General features: G+C 37.3%; 1 protein-coding gene across 3 annotated transcripts in view; it reads right to left on the minus strand.

The window, feature by feature from the left end:
* The window catches only part of PLCH2 (phospholipase C eta 2), a 1,923,638-nt gene that overhangs the window by 223,614 nt on the left and 1,677,823 nt on the right, over positions 1-22,201 (minus strand). For all 3 annotated transcript variants that reach the window (XM_044062990.1, XM_044062992.1, XM_044062991.1), the window contains exon 19: positions 17,826-17,910. In XM_044062990.1, the coding sequence (XP_043918925.1) occupies positions 17,826-17,910 (85 nt within the window). The remainder of the gene's footprint in view (positions 1-17,825; positions 17,911-22,201) is intronic.

Below are 22,201 nucleotides of genomic sequence, written 5' to 3' on the forward strand. Positions count from 1 at the left end.
GCACTTATTTTCAATTTCAGTTTTTTTTTTTATGGGGGAAGGGGGGCGTACAAAAAGCCAAAAACCAGGGACACATTTTAAACATTGCTTGTATAAATTTGGAAAGTTGCTAGAATAAAATGCTGTGTTACCACCATGCATTTCACTGGCACATCTCAAACCCAGGACCCCTGTACACTACAATCAGAGCAACATACCACTATGCCAAATTAGCAGTTTCCTGAAAAATAGGAAGACCGAAACTTAAATGGCTATCTTTTAGTGAATTCACTTCTCACTTCTCACCATAAATCTCAACCTCTTTGCACAAAAAAAACTGGACAAAGCCAATAATGGGGGAATACAGCCCCAAAATAGTGACAAATTTCAAATACTGATCTTATAAGAAAAAAAAGAAAGAATTAGAACATTGCTGGAATAAAAGGTTTTGTGTTGCCATTTATTTTCTGAAGAATATGAAGTCTGAAATTCAAATGCCTGTCATTACTTAATGAATTCAATCCTGCAGTGATCCTGAAAACCACAAATTTTTATGATGAACGTTTACAATTGGTGGTGGCTAGGGACTTTAGGCTCTTTTTGTCCTGTACCCAAGGTACAGGGTTTGACCCTACAATGGGGCATTTTCACACACACACACCCCGTCTCTCTTTTTATCATGCTTCTTCTCTATCTAAACACATCCATACTTTTTCTCCTATTTCACCTTATTTGCTGTCATAAACCTATCCAAGCCTTCAAGTACTCTCTTGCAATCAGCAAATCAAATCTTATAAATAAACAGATCTGTAATATAACAATTGCCCCAAACCCATTTAATATAGCCACTAACAACCTGTTCAATATTAAGATACAAACTACCACTAACAGCCTGTCCAAAATAATATACCAAATACCAAAATCCATCTGTATAAGCAAAAATCTTACCTAAACTTTAACACATCCCAGTCCCCTCTTGTGTACCTTCTAACTAAAAATGTCACAAAATCTAGAGATATTCATACAAACCCTGGTTCTCTCTCATTATCAGCTACCTCTATAACTCCTTTATGTAAAATGCACTCAGTTGCATCCACACCCTTTCCAAACCTAATAAAATACTTACTTCTCCTTCTCCGTTTCGATTAAATAAAGCCAGCAGCGATAATAAATCCTTTCCATTCTCACCATACAGAACCAGCCAGGAGCAATAAATCCACAGCAGCAAGCCATAACCCAGAAGCTATAATAAATCCACACAGCTAAATAACCAGCCAGGAGCGATAAATCCACAGCAAGCCTCCTAAATAAATCCTTGCCGTTCTCGCCCGCAATTGCAAAGTATTTGAACCAGCGCAAGCTCAATTCTGACAGGCTGGTAAGCCCTGACAGAGCTGACGTCATCACGCATGCGATGACATCAGCTCACACAGCGCGAAAAATAAAAAAAATAAAGCGCAACAAGGAAAAAAAAATCAGAAATGAAGGGGTGCCACTCGGGAATCGTGGCACCCCATTATTTGGACCCCAAAACTCGGTAAAAACTGAGTAATTCGGGACAGTTGGGAGGTTTGAATACTATATTTCTTAGGAAGTTTGAGTTCAAGTCTCATTTGCCCCATGTTAGAGTCTTTTCCACTGGTATATATCCCATATTGTGTAGTCTTTTATCAAGGGGTAGTTTGTTAGATTTACGGGTTTATTATTTATTAGTAGATTAGGATTTAGGTGTAACGGTTGTATAAGGGCAAAAGCGTCAGCTAATTGCAATGATTTAAATAGTTTCTGTGTTGTAAGAATCATGTTTTTAATTAGTGGGTGTAGATTCTTCGTATATATACTAGCCTGGTTTAAATTCAAGAATGGTAGGGATTTGATATTACAGCCAAGGGATTTCAACTGTTCATACCAGATTTTGGTCCACTGGGGCGTCCAAGTATTTATATATGAATCATAGTTTATTATTTGTATTAGTCTGTAGACAGTAATTATACTATAGTAAAGCTTAAAATCAGGCAACCCCAATCCCCCCTTATCTTTAACAAGTACAGGTTTTCCATACTTAATTCTGGTAGATTTGGGATACCATAAGAATCTTGATATAGCTTTTTCCATGGCAAGGAAGAAGTTTTGGGGAATATTTGAAAAAGTAGCATTTAATTGAAAGAGTATTCTTGGTAGAAAATTCATCTTGACAACACTAGCTTTTGAAACTAGAGACATATTGATGTTCTTCCATCTATCAATATCGTTTTGAATACTAGTCCAAGTACTTAGTAGGTTATTGTTTATAATATCTTTGAAGTCCGAAGTAAATAGTATTCCTAGATATTTTATCTGATAATTTATTTTGATCTCACTCATGGGAAGGTACAATTCTTTATGACCTATAGGATTGAAGGGAAATATGTGTGACTTGTTTAAATTTAAGTTATAGTTTGAAACTACCGAGAACTCATCAATAGCTTTAAGTATTTTTGGGAGGTCAGTGGTGGGGAGTTGGAAGTATATATTTAACTCATCGGCAAAGGCCGAGTATATAAGATTTGTATTGTGAATTCTGGGAATATGATGAAAGATTTTTTTTGTGAAATAAACAGAAGGAGGGGTTCTAAATAAAGATTAAATAGGCAAAAGAGGACATCCTTGTCTTGTACCATTGGATAAGAGAATAGGGTTAGTTATAAGTTTGTTTCTGATACAGAACCAGGATCATTTTAATGAATTCTTGAGAAAAAACATATAAAGACAGTATATTAAAGAGAAAGCGTAAGTTTACTCTATCAAAAGCTTTGGTTACATCTACTGTAAGGGCATATCTGGGGCATTTATCACTATTAAGTAGTCTTATAATGGTATCTAAGAGAAGGGTGTTGCCACTTGTTTGTCTGTTTGTCATAAAGCCCATTTGTTGTTAGAAAATAATAGACTAAATTTTTTTTGTTTATTGCAGCTTTTATCTCTTTTTTTGTTAAAGTGTTTTTTAAAGTTTCCTTTGATCTTTCTGTAATTTGTGGAAAGTGTATATTATGCATAAAATCCTCAAATCTGTCTGTAGATGGTGATAAGATTGTATGTCATATGGAAGTTGAGTAGATATAAGATCATTTACATTCTGAATTTCTTGTGTTGTTTCTTGGTTTTGTATAATTTTAGGATTTAACGTCCAGGTATTGAGATAGGAAATATTTTGTTTATGGGCTTGAAAGTTTATTAAAAGTCTAATTTTGGAATGATCTGAAAGAGTTCTAGGTGATACAGCATAATTTCATTTGTTAGAAAGGAAAGCAAGGGAAATTAGAAAAGCATCTATCCTGGACCAAGTTTTATGAGTGGCTGAAAAGAAAGTGAATCTTGATATTGTTTTATCATATTGAAATTGAACATAAGAGTCATCTAGTTCAAATGTATTTTGTAATTCTTCAAGTGCTGTAGTGGTAGATTGTGACTGCCTGTTTTTATTATGCAATCTATCCTTATCTATATTTAGTAAAGCATTCCAGTCCCCACCTACAATAAACAGATGATTTGGGTATTTGACTAATATATTAAAGATTTCATAAATGAAGAGCTGTTGATTTGAGCAGGGGCTATATATATTAAGAAAGAGTAATGGTTTGTTCAAAGTATGATATTCAGTAGTAAATAATACCCATCTTCCCTTTGAGTCAGCTTCATAGGAAGTAACCTCTCCTTGGAAAGATTTATTTACTATAATGGCCACTCCCCTGGACAAAGAACTGTAATTTGCAGCAACTATTGTTTTAACCCATTTTATTTTCCTTTCACTAACCCAAAGTTGGTCATCTAAGTGAGTTTCTTGCAAGAAAGTTATATCAGCCTTAGTATGGTGTGTGAGGTGCATGATTACATTTCTTTTCTTTTTATCTACCATCCCTTTAACATTCCAAGAGTCTATGGTTATCATTTTTATTAATATTGTTGAAGTTTCTCATTAGTTGATACTCAAAAATACAGTTATAAACTTTGTTAGTGTATTTGGTTGGGAGGGTGGCCTAGTGGTTAAGTGTTTGCCTTGCAAGCACAAGGTGCAGGGTTTGAGTCTAACATGGGATAATTGGCTAGGCTTAAAATGACTCACAAGGGCAGTTAACTTAGTACTAACCTATGAACCTATGAACCTATGAATAAATGTTGTGACTTCTATACTCCTAAACTATAGGTGCCGAACCACCCATCCCTCTGTATTAGTAAATGTGCATGAGTTAAGAAACTAAATGAGACTATTATTTTTAGCAACAGGGAGTAAATATTTATCAGTGGGATGTCAATAATACCCATACTGTCCCAAACGCGAACAGTCATCAGCTAACAGACTGTGCCCATCCTGCTCCTTTTGTTATTTATGTACTGCATATTCATTTTCAGACTTCTTAAAATATTATGTTAACTGTACCCTTAGATATTATACAGATAGAAAGAGAAAAGTATCTTTTATAAAAAGTTTTGTAGTAACAGCAACATATTATAATTCTTAACATTTCAAGAGTTATTAAAGAGTTTACAAAATAATATTTTCAAAAAACAAGTACAATATATGAACATTTAAAGAAGGCAGCACTTGAAAATTCAACAATATTTGCATTATTCTTGCTAACAGCAACTAACTGTGGTTCTTTAAAATGTATTGGAAACTTCGTTTAACACTGCACTGGCAAAAGCCATACAAGCATATCATTGTGAACTAACATATTATTAATTAACCAGTGCCATCTACTGGACAAACAGGGGAAAAAAAGAGAAAAATGTTTTTGTACCTTGCTCATAGACACATTTAAAAGTAACTCAATGGTTATGCCAGTGGAATAATGATTATACATTTTAAACATTTAGAGAAGGCAACACTTTAAAATTCAACATTTGCCTTATTTTTGCTAACAGCAACTAAATGTGGTTCTTTAAAATGTATTGGAAACTTCATTTAACACTGCACTAGCAAAAACCACATAAGCATATCATTGTGAATTCATATATTAATAATTAACCAGTGCCATCTACTGGACAAACAGAGAAAAAAAAAGAGAAATGTATTTGTACCTTGCCCATTTAAAAGTATAAATATATATATATATATATATATATATGGGTTCACTTCAATTCACTGAACTTTCAATTCACTGACTTTCATTTCACTGACACCATTTCACTGAAACTTCATTTCACTGAAAGTTCATTTCACTGACAACTATAATTAGCAATAAAATGGAATATGCCCCCTTCCCCACTGTAGTGCGACCCTGGAGTTAGAATATATAATTAGGGGGTATGGGGGGCAGAGCCCCCCACATGGGGGGGTGGGGGGGGTGCAGCCCCCCACTTCATTTCATATGATATTCTTACGTTTTGATATAATATTGCTTAGTACAAGAAAAGTAAGTGGGGGGCTGCGCCCCCCACACCCCTCTAACTATATATTCTAACTCCAGGGTCGCACTACAGTGGGGAAGGGGGCATATTCCATTTACTTTGTAATAATACTTGTCAGTGAAATGAACTTTCAGTGAAATGAAGTTTCAGTGAAATGAATTTCAGTGAAATGGTGTCAGTGAAATGAAAGTCAGTGAATTGAAAGTTCAGTGAATTGAAGTGAATCCATATATATATATATATATATATGTGTGTGTGTGTGTGTGTGTGTGTGTGTCTGTATATGTGTTTATATATATATATATATATATATATATATATATATATATATATATATATATATATATAAACTGTATATGTATTTGTGTGCGTCTCTGTATACACACACACACACACACACATATATATATATATATATATATACTATATATATATATATCTTTAGGTTGATAGGGTAGTGCTAGGCTAGCTGCCTTTGTGGACTATTTTAAGCCTAGCCAATTTCCCTTGTGTCGCTTGTCTGTGATTTTAAGACCTTAACCATTATCCCAACCCTCAAACCAATATAAATAGCTATAGATATATATAGATAAAGAGATAGATGTAGATGTAGATATACATATACATATATATAGAGAGAGAGAGAGAGAGAAAGACAGAGGGATGCATTTCCTTCATTTGATGTCAGGCTAGTGCTACATGAAACATGTATGATATGAATAGTAGCCTCAATCTGTTCTAACAGTTTGTTATATAAAAGAGGTACGGAATGTAGAACACAATAACCAAAGTACACGTGATACTGAGAGAGACAAAAAGTGACTGGGACAAAAATAAAAAGTAATGGATGTGAATGCTGTTGTTTGAGCAAATTAAACATATACATATCTTCATTTTAACACCTTGCCCTATAAGTGATGTGATAGATTCCTATCCTTACTTGTAATTTACTGAAATACATTGCCTAATGTTACACATGATGACTTGTGGTGGGGACCTCATACACCAAATGCCACTCCTTGCACATTAAATGTGCCCAAAGGCTTTGGTATTACAAAAAAATAATGTTGTTCAATCAGGATGTTTTGCTCTGATCAAAAAAACCAAGCTCCAAGTAACAAACCTTAAGCAGTATTAACTACTAAACCACATAGTATATTGTTAATTCACATTTAACTGTGGGGTAATGTTTACCCCCCCCCCATCCTATCCCCCGAAACAGCCTCAAAAGGATATGCTGTAAGTAATCTAAGAACAATGAAATAAAAATCAGGAACCCCAGAATAAACACAGAAAACATATGACTAGACATATAATGACTTAGCTGAAGTGACATAAGACCTGTGATGAGCCTCTGTCAACTTCTTTCAACTTATGGAGGACAGATGCAGATGTCAGACTAATTTACTTCTGTTCATAGGTCACAGGTTCATATACTGATGCTATTTAAAACACAAGTTAAACCTTTTGAAGTCTAGCCATTGCAGTCCACCTGCTAAACCAAATTAGTTCCTCCTCCTCTCCGGTCAGTTATGGATGGGTGGGTTAAGCCTGGAGTAAATATCTGATTTTCCATCTATTTGTATAAGTAAGATGTGTAGATACCGAGTGAGATGCTATGCTTTACAGAAAGTGATAGTCTGTTTGAAACACAGGAAATTCTTTGGGAGAGACAGCCATCATCCCAACTAGTCCAATTTATGGTACAGTACAAATTTAGGCCCCTTGCTCTTGCATTTCTATTGCAAGATAGAGTGGGCAGCACAATGGTGCAGCAGTTAGCATTGCTGTCTCTCAGCAAGATGTTCTCTGGTCTGATCCTCAGCTGGGGTGCCTTCTGTGCGAGTCTACATGTCCTCCCTGTTTTCATGTGGGTTTCTTCTGGGTGTTCTGGTTTCCTACCACATTCCAAAGACATGCAGCAGGTGAACTGGATGCTCTAAATTGGCCCTAGGTGTGAGTGTGTGCGCAAGTGTGTGGTATGAAGTACCATAGCCAGGAGACGTTAGAGCAGTAACGCCAGTCAAGAGGTTATCAACATTTAGGAGGTTGGGTTCAGAACTGAGAAAACAACTGGAGTGACAGTGGCATTATCAGTTACCTAGCAATCATCACTGCAGGAATTATCATGACTAGAAGTAACATTCAATAGTCTTTTATGTTATAGCAATGTGCAGGAACCAACCAGTTTCATAATACAAGTTAGTACACCATAGGATTTGTCTTCTTATATATTAAACAATCTGAATACTGAAGCTTTAAAGAAAAGTTTTGCATCTATTCCAAACAGGAGAGGGACTGTTAACAGACACCCTTCTTTCCTTCCTTCCTTGAAATTACATACCAGGAAATTAAGCTTGGTGGTTTTGCATTCACAAGGAGAGTCCATTACTTCTCAAGTGCTGCCTAATAATTGGGAAAAAATGGTCTTGTTCTTTACAGTTACACACTGAAAGGGTCTGCCATGCATTCATGTTATGTTTCCTAATTAATATCACTGTTAAATAACAGTGAATTCTATTAATTCATCAAAATAATGTTTCACAAGTGTAAAGTTACACATTTTAAACATCCTGTGAGCTTCCTAGTTGAAATTATTATTAAGCTCTTAGAATATGTTCCACATTTTGCCCATTTATTCCACAAAGTTTAAGGCAGTATTCTTTATTTTGAGGATAGAAAGTTGAGGGCAATGGGTGGTTTATCTATCAGATTACAAAAGAGAAGTTTAAATGAATGAAGTACTTAAAATCTTTCTTCACTGCTATAGAACATTTTGAAAGGACTTGTGTGCCAGAGATTTGTACTGGTTTGATCAGTGTATGAAACAATTTTATAACCTATTCCCTGATTTGAGGTTAGCCCTGTTTGATTTATGAAATGACAGTAACATTTATATTATACTGATAAGTGTGGGAGGGGGGCTGGAGGAGTAATTGTATTAAAATGTTGATTTTGTTATGTGACAGCAGTTGTTACACAGAAGTTATCATGGGAGTTAGGCTGCAATGAGACTGATAACTTTTATTAAGTTTTACATTGTGAGTAAGGCTATTATTACCACAGACATTTCTGACATACTGGAAGTGAACTTTCTACATTTAGGTGTCACTTTTGAGATTCTAAAATTGTACAGTGTTGCAACTGATCTCAATTTATGCCTTCCAGTTTTAGCTTCTGGATTTAAGACATAGTTGTTTGCATTGTGGACTTACTGCAAACTCAAACAAGTTGTTATAAAATCATTTTGTTTACCTTCATGTGACTATATTAGGAAATGGGAAGGGTGACTGTCACAGCAAACAATGTTTTAGTTACGGCTGATATACACTGTGACTCTGATTTGGGTTTATTCTTGTATAACGAATACAAGCATTGATGGTGTTTTCTGGTAAGGAACCAATTTCATTTGTGAATATCTGAGTTTGGTTTTATGACACAACTACTTCAATTTTCGGAAAATAAAAGATTTTCAACAAATCCAAAGTATGCCACTGAGAACTGATATGTCCTCTATTTTTGCAAATGTTCTGGAAGAATGGAAGAACTTGCATCTTTTTTAAACAATGCATTCATTTTTTTCTGAAAAGTGTCTTTCTTGCTACTAATATTGTCTTTTTTATTTGCGTACAAGATATATTAGGAATGTTTCAAAAACACATTACAACTTATTTTAAATTTTCATTCATTTAATACCAAACTGTGCTGTGTTTCTTGATGATGTCCTTAAGGAAAAAAGAAACTAGAAAGTGAATTTTTTTTTACATTGACTGACAAGAAAAGGTTACAAGTAATATATACTTGCATTTCCATGGCCCGCATCCTGGAATCCTGAAACAGAATATTACTAAGGGGTCAGATGGTCAGAACAAGTTTGCTGACTGTGTCTGAAGATGTCTTTTTTAAATAGGAAGTTAACTCTTTAACTACTATGCTTGAATCAAGAAATGCCACAGTGAAAGGAGAAACAAATACAGACCCATTAGTTTACAAGACACACTTGACACTGTGCTTAATGGTGTTACTTTGAACAATAAGAAATCTGGCATGGTTTTAATGTGCTTTGGATACTCTGGTTGTCACAGAGATTGTCACAAATAATTGATGAATACTAATGGGCCAGTCTGAGATTTAAAATACAGTGACTGATACACAGTTTTACGAACAGGAAAATGTTTAACATGAAGAATATGTTTAAACACAACTCATGCATTTCGAATAATGTATGGATAATTGAGGCCATTTCTTATAATAATGGTCGCCAATTCTCATTCCTTTTACTGTGCAAATACTGAAAAAAAATCAGGCTGAAAATCAGTGTTTTAATTACATCTCTCATAACCCAGCAGCAGACTTCACTGTGTGTGTGTGTGTGTGTGTGTGTGTGTGTGTGTGTGTGTGTGTGTGTGTGTGTGTGTGTTTTCTTTTTTTACATGGTTAGAACAAAGTGTAAGCTTATTAGGCAAAAGAATCTCAGCAATACTTTATTCCATCACTCACTAACTTCATTTTTTTATGTACTACATTTTAATGACCTATGTGGAGATATTAGGAAACTTTACTTGATTTTAAAGAATGTAGTTGGTAGACAGAGTTGAATTATTCAGTTCCCTCAGTTTTGAATGACAAACCATATACATGTTAAGTGGTTTAAAAATAGGAAAATAAAAACAATGATTCTCAATTTAGTCTACCAGGGGTGTTACCTGGTTGTCTCATTTCATTTCATTTTATTGTATTTATTGGAACACATTTTATTTAAAGCATTTTACTTTTATTTTGTATTGTTTTTGATTTCACATCATTACTCATTTTAACAATAATTAGATAGTATACTTTCATTGGTCACTGTATTATTATATTGTCAACTTCTAAGCCTTTGAATGACTATTTGAATCAGTATATCAGAGTCTGAGAAAGTTTAAGTTAACTGAAACACGGCACTGGATTTTTTAAAATTAGTTTGTTTTATTTAGTTCTGTGAATTTCTCAGTGCCTATTTTTTTAGGAAGATAAATAAATAAATGAAATCAAATGACGAAACAGAATAGTGCCATCTGAGCAGCCCCTTGAATCATGTTCTTTGATTGCCTGAGATATTCATACACTGCTGTGACATCAGAGTTACTTTTTCAGCAACATGCCCCAATGCCCCAGGTAATTCCAAGACTTTGGAGAGGGACTGAGGTTTACTGGCAGATGAATTCTAGAAGCGAAGCAAGATTCAGAGGTCATGACCTATTTCAGACCCTTATGGATAACTTGAAGAGACAGCTGTGAAGAAATGGAAGGCAATGAGCTGGGTATTGATTCATAAAACTAGGGTTGTAGAACACAAGCAACTTAAGAGTCACTAAAAGATGTTTATGCCCAGTACACCAAAATGGCAGTACTCATAATACAAACAATGCATCTTGCAATGTTGATACACCAGATGCTGCAGACCTGTGGCTTCATACTGTACTCCCTTAATTTATAGTTTCATATGGTGATACTAGGCTATTGGCCAGGAGGCCCTTATAAGTCTAGCCAAGAATTTCACACTATTTCTGTTTTGCGTACATTTTGCAAAGACAATACATATAATCTGCTGCTTTTGTTGTCTTGTGCAGCTACACTAAATATACTGCCATTCACAGTTAATTATTCATTTTGTCTGCAGATGATCTCATGTAAAGCCATCCCTCCTGTCACAACTGCAACATCAGGTTGCTGCAGACAGTTGGTGTCTTGAAAGAGAAGCAGCTATTCTAAACCACTAAGCAGCTTAAGCCAGCATGCCAAAGGATCACATGAAGTCTTCAGTGTTAAGACAGGCTGAAAAGAAGTTATTTACTCACCATAATATTCCATCTATGTTGTCCATTTTCATTCTTCCTCAACTGATGGTTCAGATCTGACTTGGCCGTTGCTAAAGCGTGTGGCATCCAAAAACTCTCAAGGTTCTCCCTTACCCACAATGCACCAACCCCAATTACCTCAGATCTTGTTTGCTGACTTTAGTAGAAACGAATATTCATATTCAGAAATGAAGAAGGCTATATCTGGAGCTTAATATAAAGGACAGAAATTTCATGTAACCACTCATTCTTCCAGAAGTTTTCAAGGACGGGGGTCGGTGGGAGGGGAGTTGAGGAAGAATGAAAATGGACAACACAGATAGAACGTTATGATGCATACATAACTGCTTTATCTGATGTTGTCAATTTTCATTCTATCCTCAAATGATTGGACAGAGTCCCCAGCTAACTAAAATCCAGGGTGGACTCAAGAAAGGATATTCCTGAGCACCATTGAGCCAAATGATGCTCTATCTCTGGAGATCAGATCAAATTTGTAATAAGTAAAAAAGGTATGGGGAGTAGCCCAAATTACTGCTACTCTTATATTATCCATGGACATTATGGACTGAAATACTCAGAAAGAAGCCATGGATCTAGTTGAATATGCTCATAATGGTTTTGGTAGAATAATGCCCAACTTGTTATAAAACAAATAAAATACAGTCAGTTAGCCAGCTAGATAAAGTGACTTTGACAACTGGTTTTCCCATTTTCTTCCACGAATGAAACAAATTGGTCACATTTTCTGATGTCTTTTGTTCTGTGTAGGTAGAAATGTAAAAACCCAAAAATTAAACCAGCACACAGCAAGCCCAATAAGGTAGAAATGTAATTGTCTGTAGATATCTAATAAATGTAATACGTATTCACCCTTGTTAGTAAATTTAGTAAAGAATACTGGAAAATCAATGGATTGAGCAATAATAGATTCTGATTCCACCTTAGGAAGAAAGGAAGCATTAGTCCATAGTGTAACTCTATACTGTGAAAAATCAAGTATGGTCATTTAGAGGACAAGGCTTGAATCTGAGAAATTCATCTGGCAGAGGTAACAGCTACCAGAAAGATTGTCTTCCAAGAAAGGTATTTAAGGTTACATGTAGCTGCAGGTTCAAAGGGGGATTTAGTAAGAACCTGCAGTACCAGATTATGGTCCCATAGAGGAGTCTTAGAAGAAGAATGCCTTTCAAGAGGGCTTTGCTTAATTTACAATAGGTGACAGAGGAACCATCAGAACCAATGTGAAAATTTGATACGGCTGCTAACTGAACTTTAATGGTTGATGAACTAGCTCCATCTTTAAAAAGATAGGACAAAAATTCAAGAATTCTATTTATGAGGGCTGAAAACAGTTCAGCATTATTTAGATGAGTCCAGTGAACAAACCTCTTCCATTTGCTGGACTAGAACTTTCTGGTAGAAGGCTTATGGGATGATAAAAGTATTTGACAAACAGGTGAAGAAAGCATAGGTTGTCTGGCTATTAATGAAATGGAGAAGCCAGACAGTCACCCTGAGGTTTTGTCACGTTTGGATGAAGCATGCTTTTTGGGTGAGATAGGAAGTCTGGAGTCAGATCTAGAAATGAAGGTTGGTGAAGCAAGTGAGGCCAAAGGAAGGGGAACCAAATTTGTTGAGGCCAGTTAAGGTGTAATGAGGATGACTTTGCTCTTTAACATGGCAACTTTCTGAAGGAATTTTGGAATTAGCGGTATGGATGGAAAAGCGTAGAGTAGACCAGGAACCAATCATGAAGTAGAGCATCCCTCAGTGATTCCCCCTGAGGGGTGATTAGGGCAAAGTATCTGCTGCATATATCTTTTAGGGCAGCGGCTAAAAGATTGCAGCAAGGTTGGCCTTACTGATGGAAAATCATTTCCATCACATTCTTGTTGATGGACCATTTATGGGATAAAAGAATGCACCTGCTAAGTTTATCTGCTATCATATTACATTCCCTTGGAATGTGCATTGCTATGAGAAAGCAGTTACATGAGATCACCCATTGCCATGGTCTGAGAGCTTCTCAACCCAAGGGCTAGGATTTAGTCCCTCCTTGTTTGTTGATTTATCAAACTACTGACATATTGTCTGTTTTTATTGCAAAAGTCCAGAAGGAGAAAGTACCCTAGAAGGCCTGCAAAACTAAAAGCAGTGCTCTCATCTCTAGGACATTGATATGCAAGTTGGTATCTTCAGGAGACCAAGTGCCTTGGACTGTTTTCCCCCAGGAAACGTCTCCCCAACCTACCTGGGAAGCGTCCATGGTCAATATAGCCTTGGGCTGAGGGGAATAAATGGAGAGCCATGTAGAACCTTATCTGACTGAATCCACTACCTGAGATCTCTCTTGCATGTCTGAGCAATTCGTATCTGACAAGACATGGGTTGGTAAAGTATTGACCATTGTGTGGTTAGCATCCACTGAAGAATTCTCATGCAAAATCTGGCTAAAGGTACTAGTGTTATCACCACTGCCATTGATTCTAGAGTTTGAAGGACCAGGCAGGCTGAAACCTTGGTACTGCAGATTATTTTTCTAACCTGGAATCTTATGGTCTGAAGTCTTGAGGGCAGTAGTGAAACTGTGGTTGACTTTGTGTTGAGGACTGCTCCTATGAATTCTAGAGTCTGAGTTGGTTTTAGTTTGGAATTTTCATATTTTATGGTTATCCCCAGAAGAGAGCATGTCTGGAGAACCTGGTCTCTTGCCCTTATCAACTGATGCCTGGTCAGAGCACAAATGAGCCAGTCATCTAGATATGGAAACACTCGGAATCCTTGAATTCACGTGAGCTGCTACTACTGCCATGTATCTGGTAAACACCCTTGTGGCTGTGGTGAGACCAAAGGGAAAACTCTGAATTGGTAGTGAGTGGCTCCCAGCCAGAAACATAAATACATTCTGGATCATTTATTCATCTTTATATGATAGTATGTGTATCCTAAAGGTCCATTGATCACATTCAGTCATCCTTGCCTAGGAATGGGAGAATGGACTGAACCGTAACCATCTGAAACTTGGTTCATCAAACTGACTTAAGATACTAAGACTCGTAATTGGTTTCCAGTCCCCTGTTTTCTTTGTCACTAAAAAGACATTTGAGTAAGTTCCAGATTCTATCTGGGTCTGGTGGGACGTACTGGATTGCTCTTTTTTTCTAGCAGCGCTTGAATTTGAATTGCTGCTTGTTCCCTCTGGACTAGGTGGAACATCATGGAGTTTTCTTGAGTTTGGAGGAAGAAGGGAAAAGGGAATTATATAGCCTCTGGAAATAATTCTCTGCACCTAAGTATCTTTTATTAAGTCTAGCCAGGCTCTTTGATGCAGGGATAAATGTGGACTGCCTCCAGAGGTGGACAATCAGGCCTCCTTTCAGGAGCACTGTCAAAGATTATATGGACCCCTGGTTTTGTGGGCCACCTCTGCTGTGGGGGCATTGCTGTCCATTAGAGTTCCCTCATCTGCCTCTGGGGAAACCTCCTCCACTTGTGTCTTGGAAAGGACCCTGAGAATTCTTGAACCACATTTTTCATCCACCTCATTGATTCCTAGACAAGGTTCTTTTTACAGGGTCAAAAAACATATGCCCATTGTAGACAGGGTCTTTCTATCTTTTTCACACCTGGATAGTGTGTCCTTCAACTTGGGGCCAAACAAAGACATGCCGTCAAAGGGAGCATTGATGAATGAGGACTTGAAGGGTTCTGCAAAATCACAAAAGTGCATCCAGGCATGCCTCCCAATGGAAATGCCTGAACCCACTGCACTTGAAGTTCCTTCTGTTAAACCCAAAATCAACATCATGGAGGAACTTGGAAATGGAAAGCAGGGCAGCCAACTGAGAAGTCACAGTTGACTGAACTTCTTCAGAAACAGCTCCTCAGAGGGTATTCAACAACTCCTTAATCAGATCCCTCTGAAATCTTGTAAAGTATGACAAATAATTCAGAGAACTTAAAGTGAAGATCGCTGAAACATAGACATGCTTACCAGATCTGTCCATCGCTCATGATTCCCAGCTGGAGGGATGGACAGTGGAACTCTCCTCTGCAAGATCCTTTTTGGTGGCTGCCACTATGACCTTGGCATCAATTGGCCTCTTTTTCCTCAAAACTGCTTGCCCATGGGTTGTGCCATAATCTTATCTGGTCTCCAGGGTATAGGTTCAATGTTGTCAGGCTCCTTCCACTGCCACCAAGAGATCAACTGAATGAGTTCATAGGCGGGTGGAGTCACCCAGGAGATAGATGGGCCAGTACAGAAGGCCTCCAGGAATATGGACTCCTCAGATGAAGGGTTGCTGGACATCCAGCCACCTCTCTGTTTAAGGATTTCAAGGATGTCTCCAAATGAGACATCTTCAGGAGGTGACCGTGGGGACCCTTCACCTTTATCAAAATCCGTATCTTCTGAGATGGACTCCTGTGGTGATTCTAGATGCTTCCTCTTGCACATCATTTTCTTAGGGACCTTCTCCATGGGGTGATCTGAAAAGATGTTAAAAAAAAAAGTCAGGATTCCCTGTGGGGAAGACTGGGGTCTTGGCACTGACTGTCTTTATGGAAAGATTGGGTGAAACTCTGGATGCTGAGATGTTAGGGTAGACGATATAGGATCCAACGGTGTTGGATAGCTCAACTTCGGATACCACCTTGGGGATTTTGTCTTCAGAGCAAGGATGGCCATGGCCCAGAAGCTTGCCTTCTCAGATCCGAGGTCTTCCCTTTCTCTGGAGTGATCTACTTTCAAGGTTGTGAAGAGGGTTTTCTCTACCTCAACAGAACCACATCTTTCATCCACCTCATTGATTCCTAGACAAGGTTCTTTGAGGAGTTGGCAGGGAAGCTTCACTCCGACAGCTCTCCGGATCTGATGGGATTGGAGTGCTCAGAATAAGCTTAGGATCCAAGGATAGAGCCATCCTTGGATCCATGCAAGATGGATCTGGGCAGCTAGGATCTATAGACTCTGAGACCACTGAAGGAGTCAGAGGAGGACGTTGTAGTGGGGGTGTAGTAGTGGAATGGACCTCTTGACCCAGAAGTGTAGGAGCAGAGGGGACACCCATCTGACCCTGCACTGACTGAATTTTTCTCACCACTTTTTCCACATCTTCTTCTGTAAGACTTCTAGAAGAACAAGCAGAATACACAGAAGGGGATTAGGTCTATTCAGAAAGGGGGAAAGTAGCCTAGAGGGTACTGGATCCATCGAAGGTAAATATACGGTCCTTGGCAACACAATTAAGTTTGAAAGACTAGCAAAAGCCAGGTCTGAAATTATTTTTTTCATGGATCCAAAGAAGTCGGATTAGCCAATTTTAGTTTTTTCTTATCCAAGGAGGTCAGATTACTCAATTTTAGTTTCTTTGGATCTGAAGAAGTCAGATCACAGAATTTTTGCTTTTTTTGGATCCAAGGATGAGATTGTATTTGTTTTTGATCTTTTGTGTGATGACTCCGAAGCTGAAGATGAAGAGGAGGGTTTCAGAGACCTTGATTTGGTTTGTTTGTTCTTAATTTTAGTTTTGGGAGACTTGTCTCCAGAAATAGCCTCTCCAAAAGATGAGGCTAACAATCCCTTGAAAATCAATTTATTTTTACATTCAAAGCCCTAGGGTTGAATCCAAAGCAAATAGAGCAGTTTTCCTGCAAATGAAGCAGCCCTAAACAATACACACAAAGTGTGGGCATCTGATACGAGGAGTTTATGCCTACACTTAAAACATTTCTTAAAGCCAGCAGGCTTTCCATCAAAGTAAATTACAACACTAACAGAGAAAAAGGAAACTACTACTACTTTTACTTTTTTTAAGGAAACAGGAGAAGAAAATAACTACCAACAATGATAGAAAAAACTGTACAGTTAATGTAGGACAGAAAGAAAATGCTATGAATAATATTTATGAAGTATGTTAAGTACTGTTGAAAGTGAAAAAGTAATAATGACAATGTAAAAGTAAGGGAAATACTAATCACTAAATAAAGAAGAATATTTAAGTGAGGGAAAAGGTACTTGTTTACTTAACTTTTAGTAACACTTGTGAGTGAATGGAAACCACGTCTTCCGTTGAAAGCAGAAAACATGATCTGAGTTAATTGGGCTGGGTGCATTGTGGGTAAGAGAGAAGCTCAAGAGTTTTTGGTTGCCATAAGCTTTAGCAATGTCCAAATCAGCTCTGAAGGACTGGATCCGAACCATCAGTTGAAGATAGAATGAAAATTGACAACATTAGATCAATTTATTTTAATGTTTTATACTAAAAAAGGTTCATATTCATTCAAGTGATGATTTCTGATTTTTTTCTTCACCTTACACTGAATAATTGTAAGACTTTGGCTTTATCTATGTATTTCAGAGGCTTAAGGATTTCATTTTATTTATAAACAGAGATATTTGGGAAGTCTGAATGCGCCTCTACGAAATTTCTGAATCTGTCTATACAATGAAGTTCCATAATCATAAATAAATGGAATATAAATACCTAAAACCAAAGCATGTAGAAATGTATTCAAAACTTTCTTTTTAAAGTTTGAAGGTGTCATTTAATTAATAGCCATCCAAAACTAACACAATAGTGTTTGACAGTCACTTCCAGAAGGCATACGTACCATTGTCATCAACGACACGGGTTTGCTCTTTACAGCAATCAACAGGCAGTCCTATAATCTCCACTTCCACAAATGGATCAATGATCTGCAAGGGAAAGTATACAATGTTATAGCTTGCTAAACAGTGGTTAAAGAAGAAGCAATATACAACTAGGAAATAGTGAAAACTAAAATGTTAATATCAATTGCTATAACACAACATTTCATGCTTTTCAATGATTTGAATCAGAAGTAAAAGGATTATACAAATATATAGAGTGTAGTGACAGACTGGCATACTTACCTTACACTCCTATCCAGATTCTTCTCACTATGTATGTATTAAGCAGCATGAAGGGAGGCAACTATTATGCTTGTGGTTAACATGCATGAGAATTTTGTGTGTGTGTTCATATTCACATAATTTTGCAACTGAGAAGCAAGTAAAATAAGACGTATTCAGGAAAACTCCTGTTTCTAAATATTTTATTTAAGCTAAATGTGTTTTTTGTGACTTGAGGTAACTGCACAACAAAATGGCAGTAAGATTGTCCCATGTGTACAGGGGCGACTTTCCATAAAAAGAAAGCAATCTCAGATGAATGAATGGTCCCTTTTGCATGTACCTCACCAGACACCTGCAGCAGCTGGAGAGACCTTATAAAATACAGGGACTCCAAACTATGATCTATGTGGACAGGCTAAAAGCCCTGTCACTTTACTCTGTTTTTTACAGGCTGCTGAGAGGTGACTTGTGCCTGGCCTATAGGGCAATCTCAGTCCCTGCCCTAATGGACATGCTGCACATCCACAAGTCAAATGGCACAAAAGTCACTCGCTCTAGAGATCTCAACCTAGCCTGTGACATTAACAGAACAATCTGGACAGAAAGATACGTCTCCCAGAGCCTGCAGCTTTACTGGAATAGACTTCTTATTGAAGTAAAACAGAGCTCCTCACTGACCCTATTCAAATAGAACCTAGATAATTGGATGGGAGACCACAGATTTATCCCTAGTAGCAAAAAAAAAAATGAAGAGATATTCCCTTTTGCTGCGGTGAACTGTCCAATAAATAATCCACAAACCAAAAGACAGCTGGTTCACCCAGGCTAACACTGTGCTGAAAAGCAAATAAACTGTCTGTGCAATCCAGTAATAAAAGTTCTGTTCAAATCTAGAATTTAATGAAAAGAATGAAATAAAACAAAATAAGAACAAAAATAATAAAAATTAAGTCCCTTGTCCAACGATAAGCGCTTTTGAATAGTTCTTCAGATCGTATACTGGATTGCACAGACAGTTCATTTGCTTTTCAGCACAGTGTTAGCCTGGGTGAACCAGCTGTCTTTAGGTTTACAGATTTATCCCTGGGGTGGCACCCATGTCCTTCATGGACAGGGGTAGCCGGTGTTGATCACAGACATGCTCTGTTCATAAATTCATTCTGTGAACTACCCAAAAAGAGCAAACGGGGATACTTGGGATTAATACTGCTAGGCTTGTAAAGGTTCTAGGGCCAATAGTCTAGCAACCTCCTATGAAGCTATTAATGAATAAATAAATAATGAAACTGGTGTGGTGGGTGAGACAAAACATTGTGCTGACCAGCATGATGGTGACGGTGTGAGAGGAAGGATTCTTTGGTAAAATTAAGACATGTATTAGTGTCTATAAATTGTTAAAAAGAACAAGCATCTCAAAATGTGATAAAATATGAATTTTTGTATGCCCATATTTTCAAAAGACTCCAGCTTTATTCCGTTGCATATCGCCTACTCAGAGGTGATTCTCTGCCTAACATACAAAGTTATGTCAAACCCAGAGCTGTTGGACATGCTCCACTTAAAGAAATCCCAATCCCTCCGAGCTACACGCTCTAGGGACCTAAACCTCGTCACCACAATAAACAGAACATGCTGGAGGGATAGATTCCTGTCCCAGAGACTTCCCATACTCTGGAATAAACTACCTATCTATATCAAACAAAGCTCCTCATTAGCACTCTTCAAGAAAAATCTTGATGATTGGATGGGAAATAGGAAATTCACCCCAGGGATCACTTCTGTGGCTCTGCTCGACAGTAGCACAGGAAAATAATTTTCTTGGGTGGCAAAAGTCAGGGTACCTTTTTGGCTGGGCTTGTATAGGCCCTAGGGCCGATAGCCTAGTACCTACCTATGAACCTATGACCACTGGGTTATGACTGGTTGAAATCCAATGGTAATTCTCCATAGTGCTTCCATGTACTACAGAAGTCAGAGAGAAACACTGTAGGAGCACTAAGCATTTTGCAATTTTGACAGCTGTAGTAAACTTACAGCTACCATGCAGACATAAGCAGTCATTTGAGAAGAACAGCAGGAAACAACAACTTAAAAAGCTGTTATGTACTTCATTTATTTACTTATTTTTTGGAAAGTTGAATGCTGTGTTTAACAGTTCTTAAATCTGTTTGTGTTTTGTGACATTATTCTGTTATTGCCGCTGGTCACTGTGAATGCTCTGGTATGAGACAAGAGCTTAGCAGCATGTGCCTTCATTCCTCCCCTCCTCACCTTGTTCCCCCAGTGCTCCATCCCTTTGCCCCAAGAGGCCAGGCTTATGACAGTATGTTTTGATGTCAAAATACTAGACTAGCTGAAATGTGTTCAGCAGCTCTGGGTGTGATATTACAACTGAAACTATATTATAACTATTTGTATTTACAAGATTACTGGTATGCTGGATTTCTGAATGTGTCTGAATCTCCAGAAATTAAGTGGGTTATTTATGATAAATGGGCTATACTATATTATAACAGCCTGATGAGTTTACAAACTACAAAAACATTGCCGTTTGTACTAATTCTAAACCTCTCAGTGACGTTAGGGATGGGCAGCAGTACCAGAAAAAGATACAAGGCATCTTTTAAATGAATTGTGACTAGCAAAAAATATGAACCTGCTATTGATGGCAGAGTGGTTCCTTTTATAAAATTCAAGCCTAACAAGTAATTAAGTCATACCTGAGTGTACACCTGTATTAGCCAAAAGTAGGTGAGCATTTTCATTTTCATTCTCACGAAGGATTAAAAAATATATTTAAGGGACAGACAGAAAAGTTCTAACATTAGAACAAGCTATAGATGTTAACAATGCCAGTGAAAGAAACACATGTATTGCAACATCTAATAAAATGTTCCTTAAAAAAGTCAGTCTTTTGGGTTCCCAGAAAAAGACAAACATTTTAGAAATAGACACATGTTAAAAAGAACAGACAATTATTTATAAACAAAAGGACTGCAAGAGGCAAAAATTACAGCATAAGCAAGGCCACACTACAAGAATGTGTAATTGGAAAAACGATAAAACAGATTACATTATAAATTTATGGTACAAAATGGCAGATATCAGAGAATAAGTCTGAATAAAATGATGGATATTAGCTGTGATTTTTTTTGACAGCTAGGTAGGAAAATAAGACGATGTGCTTAGGAGAGCACTATGCAACTGATGAGTGAAACAGTTTTTGAACAGCGACCACTGCTGTCCTCATTTATAATAGGATCCTCCTGCAAGCTAATGCAGCAGATACAGCCAATCCATGCATCCACCTACAGGAATTTATCAAGAGTCCATAAAACACATGCAGCTCTAAACAATAGAAGTACCAGTGGGTAGAACATTTCATCCTTATCTTGTTTTCCATCCATAGTTAACGAGTAGTTTGCCTCTTTTCTCTCAGGGAACACTCTGTCAGTTGTTTCTTGTATCATTTTGTCATTGTAATTCTTGCTGAGATGTAATATACTGCAGGATTCATTTTTGACACCCCTGCCGTATGTGCAACCACATGGGGATGTCATTACAGAAAAAGGTCAAAAGCACTGCAGCTATGCTGATGACATCTAAATGTATCTTTCCTTTATTCAAGAGCATGTGCCATACTGTTCTACCCTCAAGGACTGCCTGGGTGCTTTCTTCAGCTGGTATTACTGGAGGTGCAAGCTAAAGTTATCAAAATCAAAAACATCATTGATACTTATTACACTCGACTGTCACAACTTCACGTTCTTCTCACCTGCCTTTCCCCTTTTTTGTCATGGATCATGTTGGAGCTTGACTGAGCTTGCAGTGTGTTAAAGACTTTGGAATGGTGCTATACAAGTACAACATACTAGCATATATGGACAAGTCAACAAGATATCAGCTCTGGTTTAATTTCAATCTTTTGTACTTCTTGAGGATTGCACGTTACTCCTTCGCCTGATATTTTTTCTTTCTTTTTTGCTTTTTCCTTTTCACAGCAAAACTGAATATACTTCAAGTTAATTAAATCTGTGATTCCAGGGTTAGTGTATCTGAGTGAAACAGCAAAATAGGCAGTATCCTGCCTATCAGCAAAATCTCATTCTCT

This window comes from Protopterus annectens, chromosome 2.part1, assembly GCF_019279795.1.
Source record: "Protopterus annectens isolate FY-2018-M chromosome 2.part1, PAN1.0, whole genome shotgun sequence".
Classification (NCBI taxonomy): domain Eukaryota; kingdom Metazoa; phylum Chordata; order Ceratodontiformes; family Protopteridae; genus Protopterus; species Protopterus annectens.